We start from the raw sequence: 25,906 nt of genomic DNA, 5'->3' as shown, positions 1-25,906 counted from the left end.
CCTGCCAGCCCACAGGTCAAAGACAGAGCACTGGCTTCCCCTGGGATGTTATTGTGTTTTTCTATCAGAACTGGGTGGTGTTCCACAGAAGATTCACACACAAACACACACATACACACACACACACACACACACACACACAAAACATCTCGACAGCCAAACAGTAACATCCAAGGGCGTCCTACTCCAACTGCGGTTGCTGCTTTGCCAAATCGGCCTTGTCTCCCGTGGAATTCACAACCATCTGAAAATAGAAAAATCTAGAAGCTTCAAAACACAGCCCCTCCCTAGCCCCTCAGATTTTCGCATTTGTTTTCTTCACTTGCTAGGCCTCTAATGAAAACAAATGACTTACTCTTCGCTTCAAAACAGGGCTGCCTCATTCGTAAAAAAAGAAAGTGGTCGGTCGCCTCGCCTTGCTTGATGTGATGTTTTGGGGGGTTGTTGATGCGGAATATTTTTAGTGTTGGGAAGAAGGGCTTGGCGTATAAGTCGGCAGCATTTTTCACAAGTAAACACTAGCAGTGGGAACTTTGAGCAGTGGCCTGGCTGGAATTCAGCGTCTTTCTACGACTGCTTGAGACAAGCTGCCTTTCTTCCTCTCAGCCGTCAGTCACTGGAGTGAGCGGCTGTGTGATCTTTAATGGAGCCTCACATTCCTCTCTCTTTGTGTGTGTGTGTGTGTGTGTGTGTGTGTGTGCGTGCGTGCGTGCGTGCGTGCGTGCGTGTGTGTGTGTGCCTGTGTGTGTGTGTGAAGAGGTATCACATGCTCATATCTCATTACACTATAGGTTAGTGCTTGTAGGTCTTCCACAGAGTTGATTATAGACCTATTTGTGCTTTGTGCTTTCCAAACAGTTAACTAGCGCATGGTTATGGCTGGTAGCAAAGTTCTAAACAGTGAACAAATAGATGGATGGATGCATGGATGAAGTCTTATGAGAGCAGAGTCTTGTTTACCTTTTGTTTTCTTTCAGTGATGTAGCATAATAAGCTCCACACCTGTATGTGTATTTAAAAACTCTTGTTGATATTTTGGTCTCCAAAACACTGACTTACAATAAATGTGAGTCATGAAACCATGACAAATTAGCCAAACATTTGGCCTGAGCCATGACTTCCTCTGCACTCATCAAACGTGTGTGCGGCGAGATGAGCTTTCCCTGGCTTCTCAGGGTTGAATAACAAGTGGTGATAGTGGCTGTGTGTTAGCACGCAGCATCGGTATGCAGGGGAAGCAACTGGAGCCATCAATGATGCCATTAGGCAGCCTCAGACCTTGTTATTATGACTCATGTGGACTATTTGAATGTGTGGAGCAACCACAGGCCTGGGAGGCCCTCGGAGACCTCGCTGGTTGGCCCTGCCGTGTCAACCTGCTGTCTGAGCGCCGGCCAAGTGAGTCAGACAGGATTGGGGTTTTTACTCGCGGAATGTGTGTGTTTTACTTGAGGGCCGTGCGCCTGCACGCCCGCCCTGACCGCCCCAAGCCTGGTACGCGTAGCGAGGAGTGAAATGGGCCGGAGTGAAGGCCACTGTGGTGTTTGAGTCACAGGCCAGTGCTATGGTGCATCTGAGGGAAGAGGGATTGGGGGTGGAATTATAATTACAGTGCGGCCACTCAAGCTGCTTTATTTCAGAAGCCAGTGTCAAAAGTGCTCTCTCTCTCTCTCTCTCTCTCTCTCTCTCTCCCTCTCTCTCTCTCTCTCTCTCTCTCTCTCTCTCTCTCTCTCCCTCTCCCTCTCTCACTTGTTTTTTCCTTTTTTTGCCAGTCCTGATAGACATTATTTGCATTATGAAAAGCATGTTTCATAACAAGTGTTAAGCAACAGTTTCTGAGCCAAAACATTGTAGCTGTTTAACATAGCCCCAAACTGTTTTCTTTCAGTTCTGCTGATTTAGCCTCTTGGTGCAAATGGTGGAACCACTGTTAAAGTGTATTCAGCAACATTTACTGTTATCACTATGACACCCCCAACATGGTGGAACACACACACCCCCAACACCCCCAACATGCTGGAACACACACACACACACACACACACACACACACACACGCACGCACCTCCTCCGGCCACAGACATGCTGAGAAAAGTCTCTCGTGGGTTGGTCTTGTGGTGAGAAATGATCCTTCTCAGCTGGATAGTTTTGATACTACAGAGAGCTCCTGGCCTTCATGTGATCACTGCAATGACCGAGTCTGAGCACCTGAGCACAGGTTCAAGGGTTCAGGGCTCGGGCTAGAGTGTGTTCCACGTCATTGACCGGAAGCAGAAGCCTTCCCCTCTCCCCGGGGTCTGGTTAACCAATGCGTGGATGTCAGCCGATGCCTGTGTTTATATGGGAAGGCGAAGGAAACTCTCGAAACAATTGTTGAACCCAGCAATTGAGGTCTGAGCACATCTGGTTCCCCAGCAGTGGCGTAATGTGTGTCGATGGCAGCCGTGTAATTTAGCGATTCATGAGAGTGCGAGGGGGAGCGCTGGCCCGGATTCATTAAAGACGGAGGAGGAGGGCACTCCAACTAGAAGGCAGAGATTCCCTAATTAAAAAGCATGGCTGGGCAGTGTGAAGTGTTTGGTGCTGGAAGGAATGTTGTTTTGCTCTTTCTCTCGAATCAAGGGATCTCATTCTCACTCCTTCCTACCCCCCCTTCCCTCTCTCTCTTCCTCTCTCTCCTGCCTTCCCTGCTGTTCTTCCCTTCTTTCTTTCTAAAGTGGCACTCTCAGTTGTCTCAGGTGGTTGGATAATGATCCAGTTCTTTCTCTTTCTCTCTCTCTCTCTCTCTCTTTCTCTCCCTTTCTACTCCTTTTCTCCCTCTTTTCTCTTCTCTGAGTCCTGTGAAAAGGGTGTTAGGTGTCAGTTTGCCATGTCTCCCAATCTCCGCCCCCTCCTCACTGGCCCTGCCTCCAGTGTTTACATTCCACTCTCCATATTTGGTCAAAGTTACCGTCCACCAGCTTGTGTGGAGGGCAACACACACACACACACACACACACACACACACACACACATACACACACACACACACACAGAGAGAGAGCGAGAGAGAGAGAGACACTCAGAGAATGGAAAAGGGCGAAAAATTGAGGATCTCACTGGGCTGACCGCCTGCATGGACCCCCCACACACACACACACACACTCTCCTGCCCTGGTCACTAGGGAGTGAGGGCTCACTGAGCATGCTCACCTCTGGATGAATGAGAAGGTAAGAGGCTGGCTGTTTTCCCATGGAGAGGTGTGAGACTAAAGTTGGGGAGAGAGGGAGAGAGAGAGAGAAAGAGGAGGGGGAGGGGGAGAAGCAGGCTGGGGGAGTAGAGGAGGGGAGAGAAAGAGCGAGGGAAAGAAAGGTTGGAGGGAGTGACTGGTGGAGGAGGAGAGCCAGTGTGTCAGGGAGAGAGAGAGAGAGTGTGAGAGAGAGAGGGAGAGAGACATATGCTTGTTGGAAGGAATGCTGCTGGGGGGATTTATCCAGGAGCTCTCTGGACATCTGTCCAGGGCCTGAGCCTGACCGGAAGCCTGAATGTTACTTCAGCAAGCAGGATGTGAGTGTGCACGTGTGTGTGTGTCTGTGTGTTAGTGTGTGTGTAGTGTGACTGAAGCGGAGAGGAAAGGGGGGGTTCTCGTGGGGGGCTTGTGGTAGTGGTTAGCAACCAACAACAGGCAGGCAGGCAGGCAGGCAGGCAGGCAGGGAGGGAGGGAGGGAGGGAGGAGGGCAGCCTTTATCATGCGTGTCTGGTATTTGAACCTCATAGCCTTCTAGTCACCGGAGAGAGAGAAAGCAAGCAAGCGCAGCTCCCCTGCAAACTCAGGAGAATGCTTGTGGCAGCAGTGTGTTTGTGTTTTAGGTGTGTATGGTTGTACGAGTGTGTGTGTGTGTGTGTGTGTGTGTGTGTGTGTGTAACCGTCCACAGTTCTGGTCTGTGCTCCAGAGCGTCTGAGCGTGCAGCCGTGGGTAACGTACCTGATCTCCTCTCTAACCCTCTGCGGGGGGAACCTCTGCTGCTCTGTGATCAGTGTCATGACGAGTGCTGTTGCTTTCTCATAATGGGGTCTCTGCCTCTTGACCTCTTGGTGTGGTTGAGCGCTGTCTCTTCGAGGCTTTGGGGAAGATGTTCAAACATATGCTGGGGGTCGGGGGGTTATGTGTGTGAGTTTGTGTGTGAAAGAGAAGTGTGTGTGTGTGGGGGGGGGGGGTCTGTTTGGAAGTGGATCCATAAATCACGTTGTGGTGTGGAATGCTCAGGTCAAACGTGGAAGAGTTATTGGCCTCGAGTCCATTACAAGCCACAGGTTGGGTTTCGAGCTTTGGAATAACAAGGAAACGGCTCTGTCTAGATCTGTGTGGAATTTCCCTCCCCATGTTGGTTAGGGGGGCTACACAGTGTCACCACTCATATACTGTGTTTGCTTCTCTGGGTAGAAATGTATCCTCCACTCCCCAGAAGAAAAGAGAAAAGCAGTAATGTGAAGCAGTCTTGTGTGTTGCAGCTCAGGGGGTTGTTATGTTCTGAGTGAAAACCTTAGGTTGAGTTATTTGTGGCAAAAGTATCGTGTCATGAAAAGTGTGGAGAACAATGTGTCCCTCTCTTTCCACCATTTGCTATTTTTTTGTGCTTGGGTGAGATGTCCTCACGGTTAGCACGAGTGTGAAAGAGCAGTGAACAGTGTCTTGGAGCAAAAGATTGAAAGCAATCTTTCCCAAATGGCGTGCTGTCTCTTTTTCCGCTGAACTACTTGGAGACATTATGAAGGATTTCGAGTTGTTTTACCCCAGCATTGCCTCTCTCTGTGGATAAAACTAGTCTGTTTCAAACAAAGAGTTCTGAATAGACCATTGTGTTCTTTGTAATCCACCGTCCTGTCGTCATATGAGTGTTATCAACAGATGCTGTTTCTTGGTGCGCGTGGAAGCAGTTGTGTGGAGGTGCAAATGAATGTTGTGAATGTGAATGTGCCTGAGCTTGTTAAAATTGGTTTAGGTAGGAAGGGAGGCTATGCTTGTGTCTGTTGTTGTGTGGGTATGATACAAGCCAGAATGCATATGATAATGTATATGTGACTGAATTATTAAGTGAACAAATGTGTGTGTGTGTGTGTGTGTGTGTTGTGCGTGTTTGTGTTTGTGTGTGTGTGTGTGTGTGTGTGTGTGTGTGTGTGTGTGTGTGTGTGTGTGTGTTTGTGTGTATGAGTGTGTGTGTGTGTGTGCATGCATATGTGTGTGTGTGTGTGTGTGTGTATGTATGTGTGTGTGTGTGTGTGCATGCATATGTGTGTATGAGTGTGTGTGTGTGTGTGCATGCATATGTGTGTGTGTGTGTGTGTGTGTGTTTGTGTGTATGAGTGTGTGTGTGTGTGTGTGTGCATGCATATGTGTGTGTGTGTGTGTGTGTGTGTGTGTTTGTGTGTATGAGTGTGTGTGTGCATGCATATGTGTGTGTGTGTGGATGAGTGTGTGTGTGCATGGATATGTGTGTGTGTGTGTGTGTGTGTATGAGTGTGTGTGTGCATGCATATGTGTGTGTGTGTGGATGAGTGTGTGTGTGCATGGATATGTGTGTGTGTGTGTGCGTACGTACGTGCGTGCATGCCCCAGCTGTTTGAAGTAGCTGCATCTCGTCTCTCCCTCAGTGCCTCAGTCCCAGTCCCAGGGCTCCCCTCTGGACAAAGCGGAGGCGGTGGCCACCAGAAGTCCGAGTGACAGCTCCGCGCTGAGGAGGGCCGGCGGCGGCCTGACCTCGGCCACCAGCAGCCCTGAGCACAGCGACCACGCCCTGTCGGCCAGCAGCGACTCCGGCCTGTCCAACGCCTCCCTGTGGACCGAGCGCGGCTCCTTGCCGTCCTCGTCCACCACGACCGCCACCGCCACCAAAGCGTCGGGCCCCAGCCAGCAGGAGAGGGCCGAGCTCCATCGCCTGCTGAGCGGCTTCGGCCTGGACACCCCAGCCGGCATGCTCCACGGAGGCGGCGTGGAGGGGGAGCGGGACGGTGTCGCGGCCGTGGGCGTCCACAGGGCAACGCGCCAGGCCCAGGCCAACCACGGCGGCGGCAGGCCGCAAATATCGCCCAAGGAGCGGGAGACGGACATTCTGGACGACGAGGAGGGCCTCCTGATGTCCGGGCACGACTTACGCAGCACCGACAGCCTAGGGACGCTGTCCTCGTCCTGCCACGAGAGCAGCCAGAACTCACTGCTGTCGGACGGCTTCGGCAGCCCTGGCGGGCCAGAGGATGTGACGGCCCACCACCACCACCAGCACCACCACCAGCAGCAGCAGCAGCAGCAGCATCACCAGCACCTCAACAACAACAGCCATCACGGCCACCAGTATCTCCAGCACCAGCAGCACCAACACCAGCAGAACCAGCAGCAGTACCACCACGCGGCAGCGGGTGTGGAGGAGTACGAGCGGGCGTACGGCGAGGCTCGCCACGGCTGCCTGGGTCAGAGGACCACCTCAGTGCCCGCGGCGTCCTCGCCCTCGTCCTGCGGCACGGGGCCCCGCGCCGGGTCCTTCCAACAGGGCGGCTACTCCACCCACACGTGGGTGCAGCAGCAGCAGATGGTGGCCGCCCAGCAGTACTCCTACCTGCCCGAGGAGCTCGCCGCCGAGGTGGCCGCGCTGACGGTGATGCCGACGGACGGCTATCGCCGCGTAGGCGAGCAAGGCGCCAGCCCGTCGCCCGAGCCGCCGGCCGCCGCGCAGGGCAACGGCAAGAACGCTGTCCCGGAGATGACCGCCTCCCGCACAGCCGCGGACAAGAGCCGCGACGAAGAGTTCAACTCGCTCACGGTGGACATCGACAATTCCATCGACCAGCTCAACCAGCTGATCATGGACCTGGACCCCACATTCGTGCCCATCCCCACCCGCTCCAGCTCGGTGAAGAGGAACGCTGGCGCTCCCGCCAATGGCCCCACCACTGCATGCCCCAACGGGACCACTCACAGAGTCAGTGGACATAGCCGAGCCGCGGTGCAGCAGCCAGGTAAGGTGCAGGCGGCCCTGGGGTGACCTTAGTCTGGTGGTGGTGGTTAAGAAGCTCGCTCTTGATGAGACTGCATAAGAAGCTAAAATAAATAGGTGATCATTCTGTTTATGTACTGGATAGTGAATGGCTACTTTGAGTTATACATACAGATGATGAGGTCAATTTGAGGCCGTTGCTTAGAAATCATCAGTTTGATTCTACTGTTCTGCTACTACTTCTCCTTCTCCACTCCTTCTCTGTGGACATCGTCATCCTACCTTTTGGCTCTGTGGTTACATATGGTGGTGGCTGGTGGTGGTGTGGTGTTGGTGGCGGTGTGTTGTTGGTGGTGGCCATGGTTTAGAGTATTTCAATCCTAGCAGAAATGGTATGTGCCAAATCCATCCTATCCAATCCTATATCAAGGACATGCAGTTCCTTAACCCAGGAACTTTTGTAGAAAAAGTGTGTGTGTGTGTGTGTGTGTGTGTGCCTGCGTCTGTGTGTCTGTGTGTGTGTGTGTGTGTGTGTGTGTGTGTGTGTGTGTGCGTGCCTGTGTACGTGTGTGTGTGTGTGCATGAATGAAGGTCTTTCCACAGCACCTTTGGAACACAGTCATTAGTTCCAGGCTGGCGAGACCCATTTAAGAATAGGGGAGATTGCTGGCAGGTTTTCAGATGTTTTGACAAAGTCGGCAGGTAACAGGCGCTGTTTGGGCTTGCCTGCTCACAACTATCTGCCTGTGGAATCAGAGTAGAACACCAGAGAGAAAGAGAGAAGGGGAGAGAGAGAGAAAGAGAGAGAGAGAGAGCGTAGACTTTTAACCAGCTTCCATGGACTCTGATCTAAAGATTCCTTTTTCTTTTTCAGTGCCTGCTCTCTCAGCCTAGAGTACAGAGAGCTGTATAAAAACTTCCTCAGAGGCTGAAAGCATGAAAGGGCCTACAACACCAAAGTGATGATTTTGATTCATGGGGCCTCAGTGGAGGAGTTGACAACGTTTCATATGTGCTGAAGTCCTTAAAAACCAGGTGTTTCACTCCTCTTCTCTCGCCTCAGGTCCCTCCTCCAACAGAATTGAAACTGACAGATCTCGTTTACCCTTTGGGCTGGGGGCGGGGGGCTGAAGATAGAGTTGACTATTTTGCATTTGGAATGGAGTTGAAGTAGTTTAAAGCAGCTCTCCGGCATTGGACAAACATGAATAGGCAAAGTGGCAAAATAATACACGCAATAGGGATCTGCTTGTGGGCAGTGTTGTAATGTAATGGAGTACAAATACTTACTGTACTTAAGTAGAAATTTGACGTATCTGTACTTTACTTCGCTATTTAAATTTATGTCAACTTCCACTTTTACTCCACTACATTTCCTAGATAAAATGTATACTTTTACTCCGTTATATTTCCACTAAGCATCTTCGTTACTCGTTACTAAAACATAAAATTAGAAAAAATGTGTTCGACTGCAATAAGGGAGGTTTGGCTGCGCGCTCTATTTCAGCGCTTGTTTGTTGCTAAAGGAGGAGGACGCACAACTGAAACCGCCATGGAAGCACGAGCACCTACTGGGGGACCTCCCGTTATCATAGACGACCACCCCGACGATAGTGGTGAACTCGGTGAACAGGGTAGAGGTGAATATAACGTCATACACCTGTGGCCGTATTTGCAAGAAATGTTTCTGTACATCGGCTACCTGCCCTAGCGGCCTGTGAAAGGCTTTTTATCCATAGCATCGCAGGAGTTGTCTTCAGTCCAAGAAGAGTAAGACTGAATCAGGCCTGGGGTGGGTAATCGGGAGAATTCCCCTGTGGGCCGCTTCACTTTTGGCCCGGTCGAGGAAACAAATATTGACATTTGTCACGTTAGTCTATCTTTTCTTATAGTAGGACACGTTCCGCATTCTGTGCATGACACCAATGCAATGCCTCTGCATGGGTTGTAGCCTACGTGAGGGAGTTCTCCCCTCCCAAAAAGAGTTGGTTGGGTCCATATAGCCGTCTTTTCCAAAAAGTTTTCTCAGATACGGATAGCCAAGCCGGCCCTACAGTAGACACAAGCGTCAGGAAGGATGGAGGGTAGAAAGAGGCCAGGAGAGAGATCAACCAGTCGACCACTGAAAATGATGAGCCCGAAATTAGTGATGAGGAGGCCATGACTACAGGGACAAGTAGAGAGGATAAATTAAAGTTATTTAATGTAAGAAAGAGCAATTACCCTACATGATAAACCTAAATGCCTTGTTTGCTCAGAAGAGGGTGTAGTAAAGGAGTAGGCTAAATCACCAAACAACAATATAGCCTACCCATGCAAAAACATGTAGCCTAAACATTAGTTCAATATGCCTCTTTGTGGAAGCATGGGATAGGCTACATTTCAAAGGCTTTCTTTCTTTCTTTCTTTCTGTTTTGGTAACTTGTGGAATAGTGGAATATTTTTTGTTAACTTCTCAGTTGAAGTGAATTATTATATAACCTTTACACATTTGTTGAACCATGGTACTTATAAAAACTACAGGATATTAAGAGCTGAAATGTTGTTTAATTTATCCAATTTCCACCACTATGGTCGGTCTTGGGCCTGAAACTCCCGGGCACTGAATTCTGGCAACTTTGAAAACCAGCTTCTTTTGAAGATGAACAGACACCTTTTCAGTTTCAACTAATGACTGGCATATTAGTAGCTGCTGGACATAGGTGGCCTGTGTGTGTGTGTGTGTGTGAGTGACGGTGACCTGGGGAGTAAGCCCTAGAAATGCTCATGCCACATGACCAAAATGTTCTCCCTACAAGCAGGTCATTTTTTTTTTTTTTTGTGAAAGAAATAAGTTATTTATTTTTCATTTCAGAGAATTGTGCCTAAAAAGTCCTAGAAAAGAATGTGATTTGATTTGATGAGTGAGATTAAGAAGATATGGGAACCCTGAATATGCTTTATGCTTTACTATAAGAAAGCCAAAATAAAGTTTACAATAAAAGTTCAAAATAAAACCGCTTGCTTTTTACTTTTTACTTTTACTTCAAATACTTTAAGTACATTAAATATCAGAAAATTACTTTTGATACTTAAGTACAGTATATATCAGATACTTTAAGACTTTTACTTAAGTAATATTCTAAAAGGCAACTTTCACTTCTACCAAAGTCTTTTTCTAGTATGATACTTGTACTTTTACTCAAGTATTGCTTTCTAGTACTTTATACAACACTGCTTGTGGTCAGGGCATTGCCATTGGTACATATGGTCGGGAGGTCATGCTGCAGTCCATGTGCTGTCCAGCCGCTTGCTCTTGCGCTGTTGTGTCTGTTAATACTGTGCTACAGGTTGCTTGCACAAGTAAGGGCCAATTAGTAAGGGGTATTGTGAATTTCACCATATGGTACCTTGGAATGTAAAGAATGCTCAGTGACCATACCTGATGGCTGATACATTATCAGAGATCTTTGTTTGGTGTCAAAACATACTCTGAATAATAAGTATTATGACCAGGGTGACACTGGCTTTTAAAAGCTATTTTCTACAACAACTGCTTGTTTGTAAACAATGGTTATTTGGCTTCAAAATATATAGCTCTAGACAGCAGGTAAAAGTACTGCTGTATTTGCAGTAAAGGCCAGATAAGATGAGCAAATATATGGAAACGAAGGCACTGTTAGGTAGGTTGATAGGTTCCTACAGAACTATCAGACAGTCATTGTTGAAGTGTTATAGTATGCATTTATTGGGGGTGGGTAGTTGGTACATTGAGAGAGGACGAGGGAGAGAGAGAGAAAGACAGAGAGAAATAAAGAGAGAGACATAGTGAGACAGAGAGAAAGAGGGAGAGAGGGAGGGAGAGAGAGACAGAGAGAAATAAAGAGAGAGACATATAGTATAAGTATAAGTATATATACTCTTTTGATCCCGTGAGGGAAATTTGGTCTCTGCATTTATCCCAATCCGTGAATTAGTGAAACACACACAGCACACAGTGTACACACAGTGAGGTGAAGCACACACTAATCCCGGCGCAGTGAGCTGCCTGCATCAACAGCGGCGCTCTGGGAGCAGTGAGGGGTTAGGTGCCTTGCTCAAGGGCACTTCAGCTGTGCCTATTGGTCGGGGTTCGAACTGGTAACCCTCCGGTTACAGGTCCGAAGTGCTAACCAGTAGGCCACGGCTGCCCGTTGGAACATAGTGAGACAGAGAGAGAGAGGGAGGGAGAGAGAGACAGAGAGAAATAAAGAGAGACATAGTGAGACAGAGAGAGAGAGGGAGAGAGGGAGGGAGACAGAAATTGAAAGGTTAAGTCACTCCCACCTCTTGTACGAGAGCTGAGAGTGTTACAGGTAGTTCTGTGGAATTTTTCTGAGAAGGAACAAGTGTGCCCCGAGGTGCTGCATTCTCCATCTGTCTACAGACAACCCTGCCCCTCAGGAGAGTCTGCAAACACACACACACACACCTTAAGACTGCAGCAGGTCTGTTGACTTTTGGATGATTATTACTGACTGCATCACCTGCTCTGTCAATCAACTCTGAGACACTTAGATCACAGAATGTGTGAGTCATGAGTCACTGTGGTTCATTCACCATGGGGTCAATGACTTTTTGCTCCGATTCATGGAGGTATTATATAGACCTGGAGAAAGGAGTAGGTAGAGGTGGAAGTTCCGGCCCCATTCACGTCAGTGGCCGATGCTAGGCTAGCTAATTCACAAATTGGGTGAATTTCAGCCAAGGTGGGTAGAAGTGAGCACTTGAGGGATGCCATTTTTAAAGATAGAGGATGCTAACTAGCTGACCCCTGATCTGACTTAGCCATGATCAGTAAGGTGTACTGAATGAGCATATGTGTGGCTTGAATGAACGTATGTTTTGATAAAGTGCTAGATGCCTCAAACATGCTACTGTATGTTGTCTCTTATCCCACAACACAGCTTCTCAGCTTCTGTAAAGGGAACAGCCTAGATAGATTCCACCAGACTACTTGCACATACGCAAGAAGCTCAGTTAGCCCTGATAATGGCTGCTCTGAAGTATGTTGATGCAGAAATGGTCAATAGAAAGCCTGATGGGGTTTCATTTGCAATCTTGTAAGTAGGCCCTATTCAGTTGTACATATATGGTCCTGATTTAGCAGATATCTCCGTTCTTCTTTCTGTGTATAGATATATTTTGCATGTGCCGATTTGGTTGTCTCATTTTAACTCTCGTGCCGAGATCTCGTATATCACACTGTAGGTATGGGAAGTGTTGAATAAGGTGTGTGTGTGTGCGTGTATGTGTGGGAGAGAAATATTGCCTTGACTTTATAACCTCCCGACCTTGTCCAAGTTCATACTGGTTGACCATGAGGGAAACAGCTGGACTGGTGCTGTCCATATGGTGGGCAGCTGTTTCCGAGACTGACGGTCACACATGGACATTCACACCTAATTAAGCCGATTCATTGGAGCCCTATACCCCTCTGTCATGCGCATCCACCCCTGAATGCAGTGGAATCCCACAGACGCATGCTCTTGTGACATTAACCTGTGCAGAGTCCTTTCCTGGCCTTGAACCATTTCTGAACTGGGTTTCAACATGGCGCTATCCTATTAATCACAGAGAGAGTGCTTTTGTGATGACACCGGTGATGAGATATCCTGTTAATGATGTTGAGAGTGTGTTTGTGCTGATTTCACATTAAGAGTGTGTTTGTGATGTTCATGGTGTGCCAGTGCAGTTTTAAGGAGATCCCAGTCAATCCTGACATTTAGTCTCCTGAGTTAATTACTGTGCGCAATGGTTACAAGCTGCATTCCTTTTTGGTCTGTCCATGATGCTTTTCTCTCTTTTTTCATCTTCTAGCTCTCACACACACACACACACACACACACACACACACACACACAACACGCACGCACGCACACGCAACAGCCTGAATAGTTGTCTATCTCATCATCCTTTGCATTAGCACCTTTTCACATTAGCATTCCTCAGGCGGGAGGAGAGGGGCCTAAATTAGCACCTTGGTGCCAAATCAGTCTTTAGCCAAGGCACAGATGGCACACACACACACACACACACACACACACACACACACACACACACACAAACACAAACAAACAAACATGCATTCTTTCTCACACACACACACATACACACATGCTAGTACAGGGAGAGGCTCAGACACTGTAGTTTACTTAGAGTAATGTTAGGGGTTTATCTCAACAGGTGATTCCAGATACTGTTTTTCTATGAGTTATCCATGCCTGGAAGCAGCAGACCTTTATTGGGAAACATAACATTGTTTTCTCATGAAACATTTCCTGTCTCTGCATGTGTGCTCTCTGTATGTATGTATGTGTGTGTGTGTGTGTGTGTGTGTGTGTGTGTGTGTGTGTGTGTGTGTGTGTGTGTGTGTGCGCGCGCACGTGTATGTGTACACAGCTGTCGGCCCTGGTGATGTGCGTCCGGAAGGTGGACGCAGTCTCAGCAGGCAGGCCAGTGATGTCCCGGACCACCCAGGCCAGCAGCCGTGGGGACTGAGGGAGGAGTTTGGGGAGCAGGCCACGTACCCCTCCTCATGTGCTCCGCACACACAGGTACACACACACACACACACACACACACACACACACACACACACACACACACACTCTCTCTCTCTCTCTGACAAACTATACCGCCTGTCTACTGACATACACTCAGGTACACGGCAACATCCACACACTGATTACTGATCATTCCACTGATAGTAAGGCACGACTGCAATGTTACAGCACACATTCCAGAAAATATTCTCATATCAGTAGCTTTAGGAACACAGCTGTAATAACTACCAGCCTCTTTTGTAAACCTGTGTAAGCAGTTTTTCTCGAGTCTTGCTGAATGACTTTCTTGAGGAATGCTGGGTTATTATTCTGATTTCCGTTATTCACACAACACTTACAAATATGCAGCATTACATTTATGGAACATTTCATTTGCCCCTTCTCTTTCTTTCTCTCTCTCTGTCTTTCTCTGTGTGTGTGTGTGTGTGTGTGTGTGTGTGTGTGTGTGTGTGTGTGTGTGTGTGTGTTCCAGCATAGTGGAATTTACAGGGCTGAAAGTCTAGACTACAGAAGTCAGAGTGTGGAGCTGGACAGTGGTGTGGAAGCTGGCAGTGACATGGTCCCCCCACCCCCTCCTTCCCCATCTCCCCTCCCACACCTTACGGTAATACACGCACACACACACACACACACACACACCACACCACACCACACGGTAGTGGGGACACACACACACACACACACACACACACACACACACACACACACACACACACAGTTTAACCTTTACCATCAAGTGTGACACATCTACTCCCACAACATTGTCAGCGACACAGTCAACTTACTGAATAGAAATACAAAACCATGGCTCACCTTCCTACACGCTCAAGTACATGTACAGACACAATACCCTCATACTCATATGTCACATTCCAGTAACACACCAGGCTCACACACACACACACACACACACACACACACACACACACACACACACACCACACACACCAGGCTCACACACACACACACACACACACACACACACACACACACACACACACACCACACACAATATGAGAGATCTCCAAACACTGACCCTGATATTCCTTCTTGTTCTCCTCCCAGTGAAAAATATATCAGACTTCCTGCATCTCAGGCAAACTCCATCTCCCAGCATGCAAATGTATGGAGCATACAGGCCAGATCTGGGTAAGCTGCTCACCATTACTCCTATTTCTGCTATCATAGAGATCAGAAAGTAATGATTTGGTCATAGGAGTATTTTCTTGGAGTTTTCAGTTATTGGTTGGCCTTTCCCTCATTGCGAGACAGTTGTCTTTTAAGACTCACTGTTTAAAGGAACCCCTTCATCCCTGGCAGCACAGATCCAAAGAAGCCTGGAGCCATTTAGTGAATCTGTGAATATTTGAATCGATGACCTTTTTCTTTAGGTGAGGATGTAGTGGCCATGTGTTTATGTATGGCTCTGTGGCGTTGTTCAGCTTAGGGAAGAGCACAGGTGATAACGGCAGCGTTTGCACTCGAGTCATCTGGTGCGTGTTTGTGTTTTGCCTGGCGTTTGGTTCCCTGCCCACAGGCTATGTGTGGAATGTGACTGGAATGTGTCCCAGGACGTGTGTTTGCATGGTTCCGATTACACCCTGTTTTTGACCGAGCCTGAATGGTTTTCTTTTTTACTGAACGCCTGGCTAATTGAGAGTTCTGTGATATTTCTGCTTCATTGACAGACATATACCTCGGTCATATCGGTTAAATCTGTTTTTAATTTAAAGAGCCTCCGCAAGGTTGGCATTGAAACGAAATGCCACGGACATCTGGCGTCCACTGAAAATAATCGTGGAACTCTGCTGGATGACTTTACCACTGGATGCCTTTAAGTACAAAAACAGTTTGTTCCCCACCACTCTTCACCATGGCCAGGCTTCAAGAAGTCCCTGATTATGAGATTTAGGAATCACCAATACACAAACGTGAAGCTTTAGATAAGGAGACCACAGATGATCAGTGGGTTTAGACCAGTGTCTTACAACCCACTTCCCAACCCCAGTTCCGATTTAACAAAGATCTGCCTGTACACATAGATCTATATTTGCTATAGTTACATCCGTTTGCCTCCCACATCAATCAGATGTTACATGTACAACTGAATTGGACAATGTGGCCCAAAATAGCATGCCTATTTATTTTGGTAGCACATGCAGGACTGGGAAGAGGTGAGGAGGGAGGGGGTGATCAGCAGATCTACTCCCTATCTGATATACCTCCTTAAGGCCAAGAGAACAATTTGCTCTGTCCTGCTGCTGAGATAAGGCCGGGCCGCCGAAGACGAATGGACGTATTAAAATGCCAGGGCTTTGTGAAGGGAAGGGTCAACATATGTGCTCCGTTGACCCCTGGCTAAAGCCACTGATTGGAGGAAGCAGATTGCGGGGACATTTGAACAATGGATGAGTGGTCAGTGAAAAAAATCACAACTGTTCATATATGCAGGAGTCCCCTTTATTCACTCTCACACAGCCAGGCCCTCATGCTTTTGTGTTTCACACTGGCTCTCCGTTTACGGCCAAGCTTTTTGTGACCATTATGTAGAAAAGACCCCACTCACCAACTGCTCATTTTCTCAACTTGGATGTGCAGGAATTCTGGCTACATCTGATATTTGGTCTTGTCTTGTTGTTTGGTCTGTTGTATATTAACCTTTGTAACTTTTGACTTTGAACTGTAATTATCAAGATCAAGAATGGCGCAATACCATTGCAGGCTGTGGCGTGTTTTCATATTTTGCACATTGTTAACTATGAGTAGTTGTGGGGCTTTAGAGTATCCTCAGTTTTGTGTGGACTTTCAAAGAAAGTGAGTGCTTTGTCACAGTTGAGTGACAGTGTCCTACTTGCCGTGATACTTCCTGTCGTGACCCATATTCTAGTGTTTGTCCGTGCCTGACCCTTTGGTCTGTTGTCATGGCGGCCGTGAGAGTAACTCTTAGGCGCTGTGATGGAAACACAGAGGCTCCATTGAAGCGTTTCTGGGACAACGGGCAGAGGCGCAGGGCCCCGGGATTTCAGTCTTGCGCCCGGGTTTGGAATGAGAGAGAAGCAAATACAGACAGAGATGCATGAGAGGCCCCTGTCCTTACACACGCACACACACACACGCACACACACACACACACACACACACACACGCACACACACACACACACACACATTCACAGAAGCGCATGTGTGCACACATGGACAACTGCACAAAAAACGCAGGTCGCACAAGACCCCTGACTTGGCGTGAACCCTTGGGAGCTGGTGAATGAGTGAGTGGCTGTCGCCCGCTGGTTTGAGCTACCTGTGGGAAATGCCAAGTGGGAGATTGATGAAATAAAAGCTTTCTCTTAATTAGCCCAGAGCCCTTTTTCAGTGCCTCGCTCCCTCTCTCTTTCTTCGCACACCGCCCGAGCTCATTGGAGGAGGAGGAGGAGGAGGAGGAGGAGGAGAGGGAGAAGGAGGAAGAGGTGTGGGGGGTGGGGCGGGGGTACAGGGCAGGGCTGCTGAGGAGGACGCTGTTTAGTCAGCAGTTTGGTGTACTGCACTTCCTGGCCAGGGACCACAGGAAGGGGCAGTCGTGCCGTGGCGTCATGACGGGACTTGCTGCTAGTGCCTGACGTCAGCACATGTGCCATGCTGTTTGACTGGCTGCCCTCTCACCTAGTTACGTGCAGATCAAGAGTTTGTTGGGACGTTAACAATCTCAGTGATTTGTTGTTGTTGCGGTTGTTGTTGTTTTTGTGAGCTTTCGAAGGTTAAGCCTTTAAATAAATGGCTGATTATCACAGATCTGTTGCAGAGATGGATATATACTGTATATGAATGGACAGGTTGCCACAGAAAGGCATCTAAAACATGAATGTAATCTCTGCCTGTGTGTGTCTGAGAATGTGGAGACACTGTGGCTTCATGTTTGGGTATGCTTGTCCACAGACTCCAGGGTCTACACAGACATCATGGGTCACGCCACAGAGCCAGGCCTGCCTGACCACTCCCCAGCCTGCCACCACACCTTTGGTCGCTCCGCAACCCTCGGGGGAACTCTGACCCGAACAGACAAGTATGTGACTTTAAAGCTTTATGCTGCAGTTAATGTATCACTGTGTGTGTGTGTGTGTGTGTGTGTGTGTGCGTGTGTGCGTATTTTTGGTGCCCACGTCTGTGAATTTGTTAGATTTTAAACTCATAAATGCAAGCTCATAAGGAGGTTATGTTTGACTGACAAAGGCCTGATCTACATCGAGATCTTCGTCATGTGCGATATCTACAGTATATTCAAGTTCAATTCTGTTTCAGTTTGATTCATTAACAATAGACATGGTCACAACAGACCTTGTCACAGAGCGGCTTGCTCTAGCGCCAGTACTGGTTTGGGAGGTGAGTTTACGTCTGCTCCCTGACCCTCTCGTCTGATCTCCTGTCCAGTCTGGTCCAGTCTCCGTGGCAGGAGAGCCCGCTGCTGTGCCGCCAGGCCTCCCTGCCCCCCCAGCGCTCCGGCACCACCGACTTCAGCCACCACCAGTCGTCGCCGCCGGGCCACCACCCTCACCCTGCCCCCAACGCCCACAGCTCTCCCCGGGGCAGCCAGCGCAGCCGCGCCGCCCGCTACGCCTCCTGCCGAAGCCCCGCGCGCAGCTTCGACGAGCACGACGGCCTGGCCACCCCCGCCGACCTGGGCCCCGCGGCCGGCCTTCTCCTGGTGGAGGCCACGCAGGGCCTGAGCGCGCAGCTCCACCAGCAGCCCCTGCACCAGCCCCCGCTGCTCCCCGAGAAGAGGAGGGCGTCGGACGGGGAGCACTCGCTGGGCTCGGCCTCGCCGGCACTCAGCGGCTTCTCCAGCCCCCACAGCGGCAGCTCGCTCAGCATCCCCTTCCCCAGCGTGCTGCCCGAGATGCAGGCCCGTGGCACGCCGGGCACCTCCTCACCTCTCCCTGGTACACAGCCACACACTCTCACCTTCACTAACCTCACAGTAATCCTTTTTTAAATAGATTTTTGGGCTTTTGCCTTTATTCAGATAATCAGTGAAGCAAGTGGTAATGATGAGTTATGGTGGGATCGGGAAGATGTGCACGGGATTCAAGTGTGGTAGCCACTTGCCACCACAGCACTCCGGTTAATTGTGCTTTTGAATTGAATTTTAGTTTTACACCAAACCCTTTTTGCACAGCAGTGATGTGCAGTGTGAGTAAATTGATGATCAAGGTAAAAACACTGAGAGATAAGTGAAATGTGTGAGCTTACTTTCAGTTTGGAGTTGTAGTTTCAGTCTTCATAACATGGACATAGAGGGATACATGCGATGTGCTCTGATATTTTCTCAGCTCCAGAGGGCAGCTTGCTTGCGGGAACCTGCGATGGTGTCATAGTATATAGGCATAGGACCCTTTTGTAGTGGTAGCTTGTTGAAGCCACATGTGGATGAAATTAAGATTAACACATGTGTATGAAATTAGGATTGGCTGTAGGTGCATGGCTGTGCAATGCTGTGGTGATGATGAAATCTCTTGACTGCTTTCAGATGTGCTGGCAAGCAAACAAGTGACTGTGAAGTTTGTTCAGGATACATCCAAATTCTGGTATAAGCCTGACATCGCACGGGACCAAGGTGAGACACTGGTCTTTTCACTTGTACTGGGACTTTCTGTATAGAGCAAAATGGCATGGAAGCTAAAACTGAAAGTAATGTTTATATATAACCAAAGAACTGGGGACCTTTGAACTCAAACACAATGCTTGAACGGAACTGATCAGCTTATCTTTGTCGCCCAATGTCTAGCCATTGCTGTCCTGAAGGACAAAGAACCGGGCTCTTTCATCGTGCGAGACAGCCACTCCTTCCGAGGAGCGTACGGATTGGCCATGAAGGTGGCCACACCCCCGCCCTCAGTCCTACAGCAGAGTAAGAAAGGTAGGCATGGGCGGCAGAGGGGTCAGGGATGGGCTTTGGGAAGAGAGTCACCACACACACACACAGGCGTACAGTGGGTGACATTTTCCAGAACCTTCTCTACTCACAATGGGACTAGTCAGGGGAGCAAACTTACAGTATCTGGGGAATTGTTCAAGTGGCATGAAAGCCTTCTAACGTTACACGGAACCCTCTCATGAACCCATGGCCAGAAGTGGAATGTGATAGGTGAACCCACCATACACCCAGTCGCTCAGCCCATCCTATCACCAGCGCCCCCACCGCCACCACCCACTCCCTTTCTGTTTTCAGGCCGAGGGCAGATATGGTATGCTTCCTGCGGCCAGGCTTTTGGAAGTCTTTGTGGGTTTTACAATGCAGCTCACCTAGCTTCAATCACACTGCCTGAGTCAGTCAGATAACATTACACGTTTGCAAGATGGTGACGGCACGATGACAAAAAGAGGTCTTGAAATGATTAACTGCAACAAGTGGGGAAAAGGATTCAATTAGTTTTTTAGCTCATAAATCTGAATTTGCTGAAGTTCAACCTTGTCATTGAAGAGTGGTTGCTATTTATGACATATAGTATAACATGACCAATCTGTTAAGATTGTATCAGAAGTAACCTGGAGGCATATCATAATATAATATTATTTACATAGTAAAATTGAACTGAATTTTCTTTCTGAATACACTCATATCTACAATAAAAACATTTTACGCAAAAGCAATGTTATTATCATAAAATACATTTACTATTTTTTTTAATCATTCATTTAAAAAAATAAAGAAATGCTTTGGAGTTACCACACATTGTCTGGGAGGTTGAAAGGCCTGTTCATGGTGATAGCAACAGATCAGTTTCCTCTTCTCTCTCTCCCTTTCGGCCGGGTTAGAGGGGAACAGGAGGGAGCATTGGGTGCCCATTGTGTGCCACTGCCCAGCTGCTCTGCCCATAATGACCAGTCCAGTTCAGAGCTCACAGGCCCTTTGTTGAGACTGGCCCCTCAAGCAGCACTACACAGGCTCCATGTCTTCTGAGTGCATACCCCACACACAACTCACACCCTACACACCTGAAACTCTATCGCTGGCCTTTTGTCTGTGTGTGTGAGTGAGTGTGTGTGTGTTTTTTGGGGGGATAACTTTTTGAGAACTTTCCAAGGAAATCTTAAGCCTTTCAGAGGACCCTTTGCCAAGTAACATATTGTTTATCTACGCTTTGTAACTTAAATTATGTAAGCTTTTATGCATTTTATGTGTTTCAAATCCATTCATGTTCTTGTAAAGTTCAGATTCATGTTGCTTTTTTCCCACTGTTTGAATTACAAAAGCTAACTGAGCTTTGACATAAAAATATAGATATAAGTGTTGACTCTCTCACCCCCACCTCTCTCAGGAGGAGATCTGTCCAATGAGCTTGTTCGTCACTTCCTCATTGAGTGTACTCAGAAAGGCGTGCGGCTGAAGGGCTGTCCCAATGAGCCATACTTTGGTAAGTTCTCCTCCTGATACTCACCCAGTCTCCATTGCCTGAAGTTGTACTGATATGAGGATGCATAGCCACAGCCACTGTTTGGCTGCACTCACCTATCATAGCACATGTTTTCTGAGGTCTCTGTGGTGGTATTGCTAAAGAGAGCCCCCTTGTGGTCTGTTAGTGTCACTGTCACATTGGCTTGCTGTGTGTAGAGACCATAAACATATACAATATACAGTCAATGGTAGAGACCCCGTGGAGTGCAGACATTGAGCTGTTTTGCTATATATGGTTTGTAATGGCATACTCCAGGATCAAAGGTTTGCTGATATGGATTTTAGGTAGACGAGGGACATGTAGTTTGTGAACGCACAAGTGAACCACATGTGTGACCTATGTGTCCTTCAGGCAGTCTGACCGCCCTGGTGTGCCAGCACTCCATCACGCCCCTGGCTCTGCCCTGCAAGCTCATCATCCCGGACAGAGGTGAGAGGTCAACCCCATTAGCGCTGCTCGATGGCAGACACACGTGATTGTGGGAGAGCAAATAAACAGGCCAGGGTCCCAAAGGATTCATGGCTCTGAGTCCAGAGCACACATTCAAGCTCTGGGCTTTCAGTAAAAAGAAAAAGAGTTTTGTCTAGATTATGCTGGTTGAATTTTGAAAAAATTGTCTTAATAGTGTTAATAGTTATAGAATATTTTATTCCACTAATGTCAAAGAATTTATCACTATGTTGTTCGTATCACTATAAACAAACGTCCCTTGTAGAGAGAAAAGAGCTGGAAACTAAAAAGAAAATATTGCATGTACTTTAAAATGTGTAATGAGCCACCAACACATCCATGAAGCACATGTATCTCCATGGTGTTTTCCTGTCTTGTTTAACTGTCTGATGTGACTCTCACTCCCGCTCCGGCCCACCCCATGCAGATCCCCTGGAGGACGTAGTGGAGACCACAACCCAGTCCATCACCAACTCCGCCACAGAGCTCCTCAAGCAAGGGGCAGGTAGGTGTCCCCTTACGCCACCCCTTACTACACTCCCACAGTCCACTCTCTCTGGACAGTCCAGCAACACTCATGACTTAGTGCTGTTTCTTGAGTCAGTGATAAGAGCTAAGTGTCCGTCCCGTGTGAGCGTGTCAGTTGTTGTCTGTGCTGGAGCAATCAGCTGGGTTTGTTGTGTGGTTCCCCAGCGTGCAACGTGTGGTTCCTGGGCTCGGTGGAGATGGAGTCTCTGACGGGCGGCCAGGCGGTGCAGAAGGCCACTGGGGAAGTGCTCAGCATGAGCCCGCTGCCAACCTCCACTGTGGTGCACTTCAAAGTGTCCTCCCAGGGCATCACGCTCACTGACAATCAGAGGAAGTGAGTCACGCAACACACACACACACACACACACACACCAGCATTTCTGCTAGAAAAATGCTGGTCTACATACCCCCATACGCTTACATACACCAACACACACACACACACACACACACACACAGGAGCTAAGAGAGACCAAAATTTGGATTTTAGTGGCGTTTAGAAACGGTAGTTCTCCAACTCAAATGTAGATGCAGATACAGACAGATGTAAATATACCTGTAACATTATATTTCCCAAAGATTTGATATACTTTGATAAGTGTTCTAATGACTTGTCTCATCTGTTTTCAGACTGTTCTTTAGGAGACATTATGCAGTGAACACAGTGATATTCTGTGCTCTGGACCCCCAAGACAGAAAGTGAGTGCATGCCTACTGACCCTCATGCTGTCAAAAACAAAAGAGGAAACATAATTGGTGCATGTTCTAATCTTATGTGACTCAGTGTGCATGTGTAACAGTGTGCTAAAATGGATATTTTAAAACGGATAGTTCCGGCCCTTAATTATGATTGGTTGAATCTTGTGCGATGCCGATGTAGCACCCAGCATAACCCTTCACATTGGCCATATTTGGTTCTGTATTACTGCACTACCACAAATTGATACAAAAGTTAGTTGCTGTGTCTCAATGTTGCTTGGCAACCATTCTGATAGAGGGAGTATATTTTTTGGTGGACGACTGATTATCTATGAATAAATCATTTGTGAAATCTTGCCAGGTATATTTAGTAACCGTTTTAGAAAAGCAATAAGCTACTCTAGTCCGTAGGTAGAGTGATGTTAGAACAGCTAAGGGGGGTTTAGGCATGACACACACAACACCCCATAGCTGTGCTAAAATCCCTGTAACCTACGGCCTCCTCGGGGCTTATTGCTTAAACACAAATGGCTGTCCCACTGTATGTGCTGATGGGAGTAGATCAAATGTCCACAGCCCAGTGTTGGCCTGAATGACTGCATATACTGACTGATGTTGCTCCTGCCTTTCAGGTGGAAAAGAGATGGCTGTGCTTCAGCAAGGTGAGTTCTTTAACCATGATTTAGTAATTCATATTCACATGGCATCTATGAGGAAAGACCAACACATGATTAGATGCACTCCATGGAGTGAATATTATATACCGTGTTTTGATATATCCATCTAGAATGTGTTTGAATTAAATTGAAGCGTTACAATGGCCTTCTCTCCTGACCTCTACCTGACCTCTACCTGTGTTGCAGGATATTTGGCTTTGTGGCGAGGAAGACAGGAAGTGCCATGGACAATGTGTGCCACCTGTTTGCTGAGCACGACCCGGAGCAACCAGCTAGTGCCATCGTCAACTTTGTGTCCAAGGTCATGATTGGTTCCCAGAAGAACTAGTGCGGTCACCTGAGTGCATATGAAAGGGGTCATCAGGGGCTGAAAGTGGTTATTTATGCTTTTCCCTGGGAAATGAAAGCCAGTGGCCATGCGTGGCCTATGAACAGCATGCGAGAGTGGAGGCCAGTTGCCATAGTGATACAGTATGGGAGAGCTTTTTGTTGTGTAAACAAGACTTTGATCTTGGCAAAACCGACACAAGCTGTACTTTAAAATTAGGGACCCATAATCATGTATGTATATTTATGTATTAGTATGTTATGAAATCCATATTTATTTTACTATCATCATTTCCAAACCATTTCCAAGTGTTGTTTTTTTCTAAAGTCTAAAACTGTACAGTACATGTGAATTAACTCTGACTATTTGAAGCTATATCAGATAGCCACCAGAAAACGTAATGATACTATAAGAACCGGAGTGTAAATTACTATATGCTGTGATATAAAAAACAGTCCATTCTAAAGAGTCAGTGAAATTTTCAACTGAGATGCATATGTGCTGCTTTTTGGTGAACGTATATGAAGTAGCCTACTACTTCAATGTAGGCATACAAGAGACATTTTACCATTTTCGTTGTGTATGGCTTCTTATCTCTGGGTACTCTTAAGGCGTCACTGACAGAATTTGCGGTCAACCAAAGTTGTTTCAAAAACAAAGTTAGTATTGTTCCAGAACGGGCTCCAATGCTCTTACAGCATGTATATGCTCAACTCCACAGTGAGAAAAGCTAGAGGTTAGGCTCCCCTTAATCTATGCAAAGGATGTAAATAAAAACATTGAAATTGATCTACAACTGGCTAAATATATATGCACATCTCTTTTATGATTTGAGTTTCTATATTTTTGCCCAAGTATTTCTTGTTGAGAAGCTTTTGAGATGTGATTAAAGGACACGAAGATCATAGCAATTTAACAACACAAGTCTATTTTTGTATGTCAACCCTGATATGTATATGTATTTATGATTAGATGAAATTATATTGTCCATGAATACACCCAAACCATGATGCTCAATTATATGCTATTAGTCACAGAATTATGTATTCAAACTTAATATTTTGAAGATTTAATCTTGACACCGGCAAGTTTTTGTAATGTGAGTTCATTCTCTTTAAGCATTTTATCTAATAATTTGCTAAAGTTATATTATGTCTTGGATTATTTTAACAACGTACCTTACAAAGAGCCTGTGTTCAGAAGATGAAAATATTACGACTGTAGAGACGGCATCATTTGCATCAGTTTAGTTTTATATATAGAATTATCTAGTGGAGTATACAGCATGGGGATCAAAACGTCTTGTTCTGAAATGCTAGCAACATACATGTATCATGTATACTGATAAAATGCTTGAGTATTCCAAGCTGGTTATGGTGTTATGTGTCATACGGTCAACAGACATTTAAAGACATTTGGACACTGAGCTTTTAGCAACTTGGTCTCAAACTATGTTAAAAAAATATATATTCTCATGAATGATATACTTACGACTTATGGGACCATAGAGAAGTATGGCGTTGACTATGAATGCGTATATTCATGGAATTTGATATTTGTTAAGATTCTTTATTCAATGAACTTGCAGCTCAGTTGCCAGAGGACACTGTATTGTATTTTCTATGTGTGTTTCTTGATCTCCATGAACTGTGGCCAACCACTCGATATAAGTGGCATTATAAGATATGGATGTAAATAAATAAAAAGGGATGTCATAAGCATGACCTTTCCATATTGTGTGGTCTTTATGCAATTTGTTTTCAACTTGTTACGCTTGATTCAATATGGTCTTTTACCTCTGCAACACAATGCATTAGTTCAGAAAATCTGAAAAATGTTGCTACAGTAACTTTATCTGGAAATGTCCATTGCCAAGCTTATCATTCATGCTTTTAAAAAGAACCTTGAAATCAGAGTTATTTTGTCAGGAAAAGGGGAAGCTGAAAGCTCTGAAACCAGATGTGTTGGATATTAAATGGGTTTGAAATGAAAGGGTAAAAGAGGGATGCTCTTGAATAAGTGATTTTGGGAATTACAACCAGTTCAAATCAGTCTGTGTGCAGCACTGTGAAGGAGGAAATGACAGCTTAGTTTGAGATGGCGGTTGGGGATTAATTAAAGCCTACTGAACGTAGCCATTTATACCCAGTAAGCCACAAAAATGTTGGCTCAATTCAGAAGTTTTTTACAGAAATATGTTCTTCTCATGATCCTCAGGGA

General features: G+C 46.9%; 1 protein-coding gene across 1 annotated transcript in view; it reads left to right on the top strand.

Annotated features, from left to right (window-relative positions):
* The window catches only part of LOC125299994 (tensin-3-like), a 37,108-nt gene extending 11,701 nt beyond the window's left edge, over positions 1–25,407 (top strand). Inside the window, 16 exon segments of the mRNA XM_048251444.1 lie at positions 5,634–6,992; positions 13,391–13,545; positions 14,027–14,111; positions 14,114–14,158; positions 14,620–14,703; positions 17,487–17,613; positions 17,979–18,487; positions 19,075–19,161; positions 19,333–19,464; positions 20,867–20,962; positions 21,356–21,433; positions 21,882–21,959; positions 22,148–22,316; positions 22,613–22,681; positions 23,314–23,343; positions 23,545–25,407. Of these exon segments, the coding sequence (XP_048107401.1) occupies positions 5,634–6,992; positions 13,391–13,545; positions 14,027–14,111; positions 14,114–14,158; positions 14,620–14,703; positions 17,487–17,613; positions 17,979–18,487; positions 19,075–19,161; positions 19,333–19,464; positions 20,867–20,962; positions 21,356–21,433; positions 21,882–21,959; positions 22,148–22,316; positions 22,613–22,681; positions 23,314–23,343; positions 23,545–23,686 (3,245 nt within the window). The 3' untranslated portion in view covers positions 23,687–25,407.
* Positions 25,408–25,906: the final 499 nt, after the last annotated feature.

This window comes from Alosa alosa, chromosome 1 (genome assembly GCF_017589495.1).
Source record: "Alosa alosa isolate M-15738 ecotype Scorff River chromosome 1, AALO_Geno_1.1, whole genome shotgun sequence".
Classification (NCBI taxonomy): domain Eukaryota; kingdom Metazoa; phylum Chordata; class Actinopteri; order Clupeiformes; family Clupeidae; genus Alosa; species Alosa alosa.
This window is presented reverse-complemented; position numbering and strand designations above follow the sequence as displayed.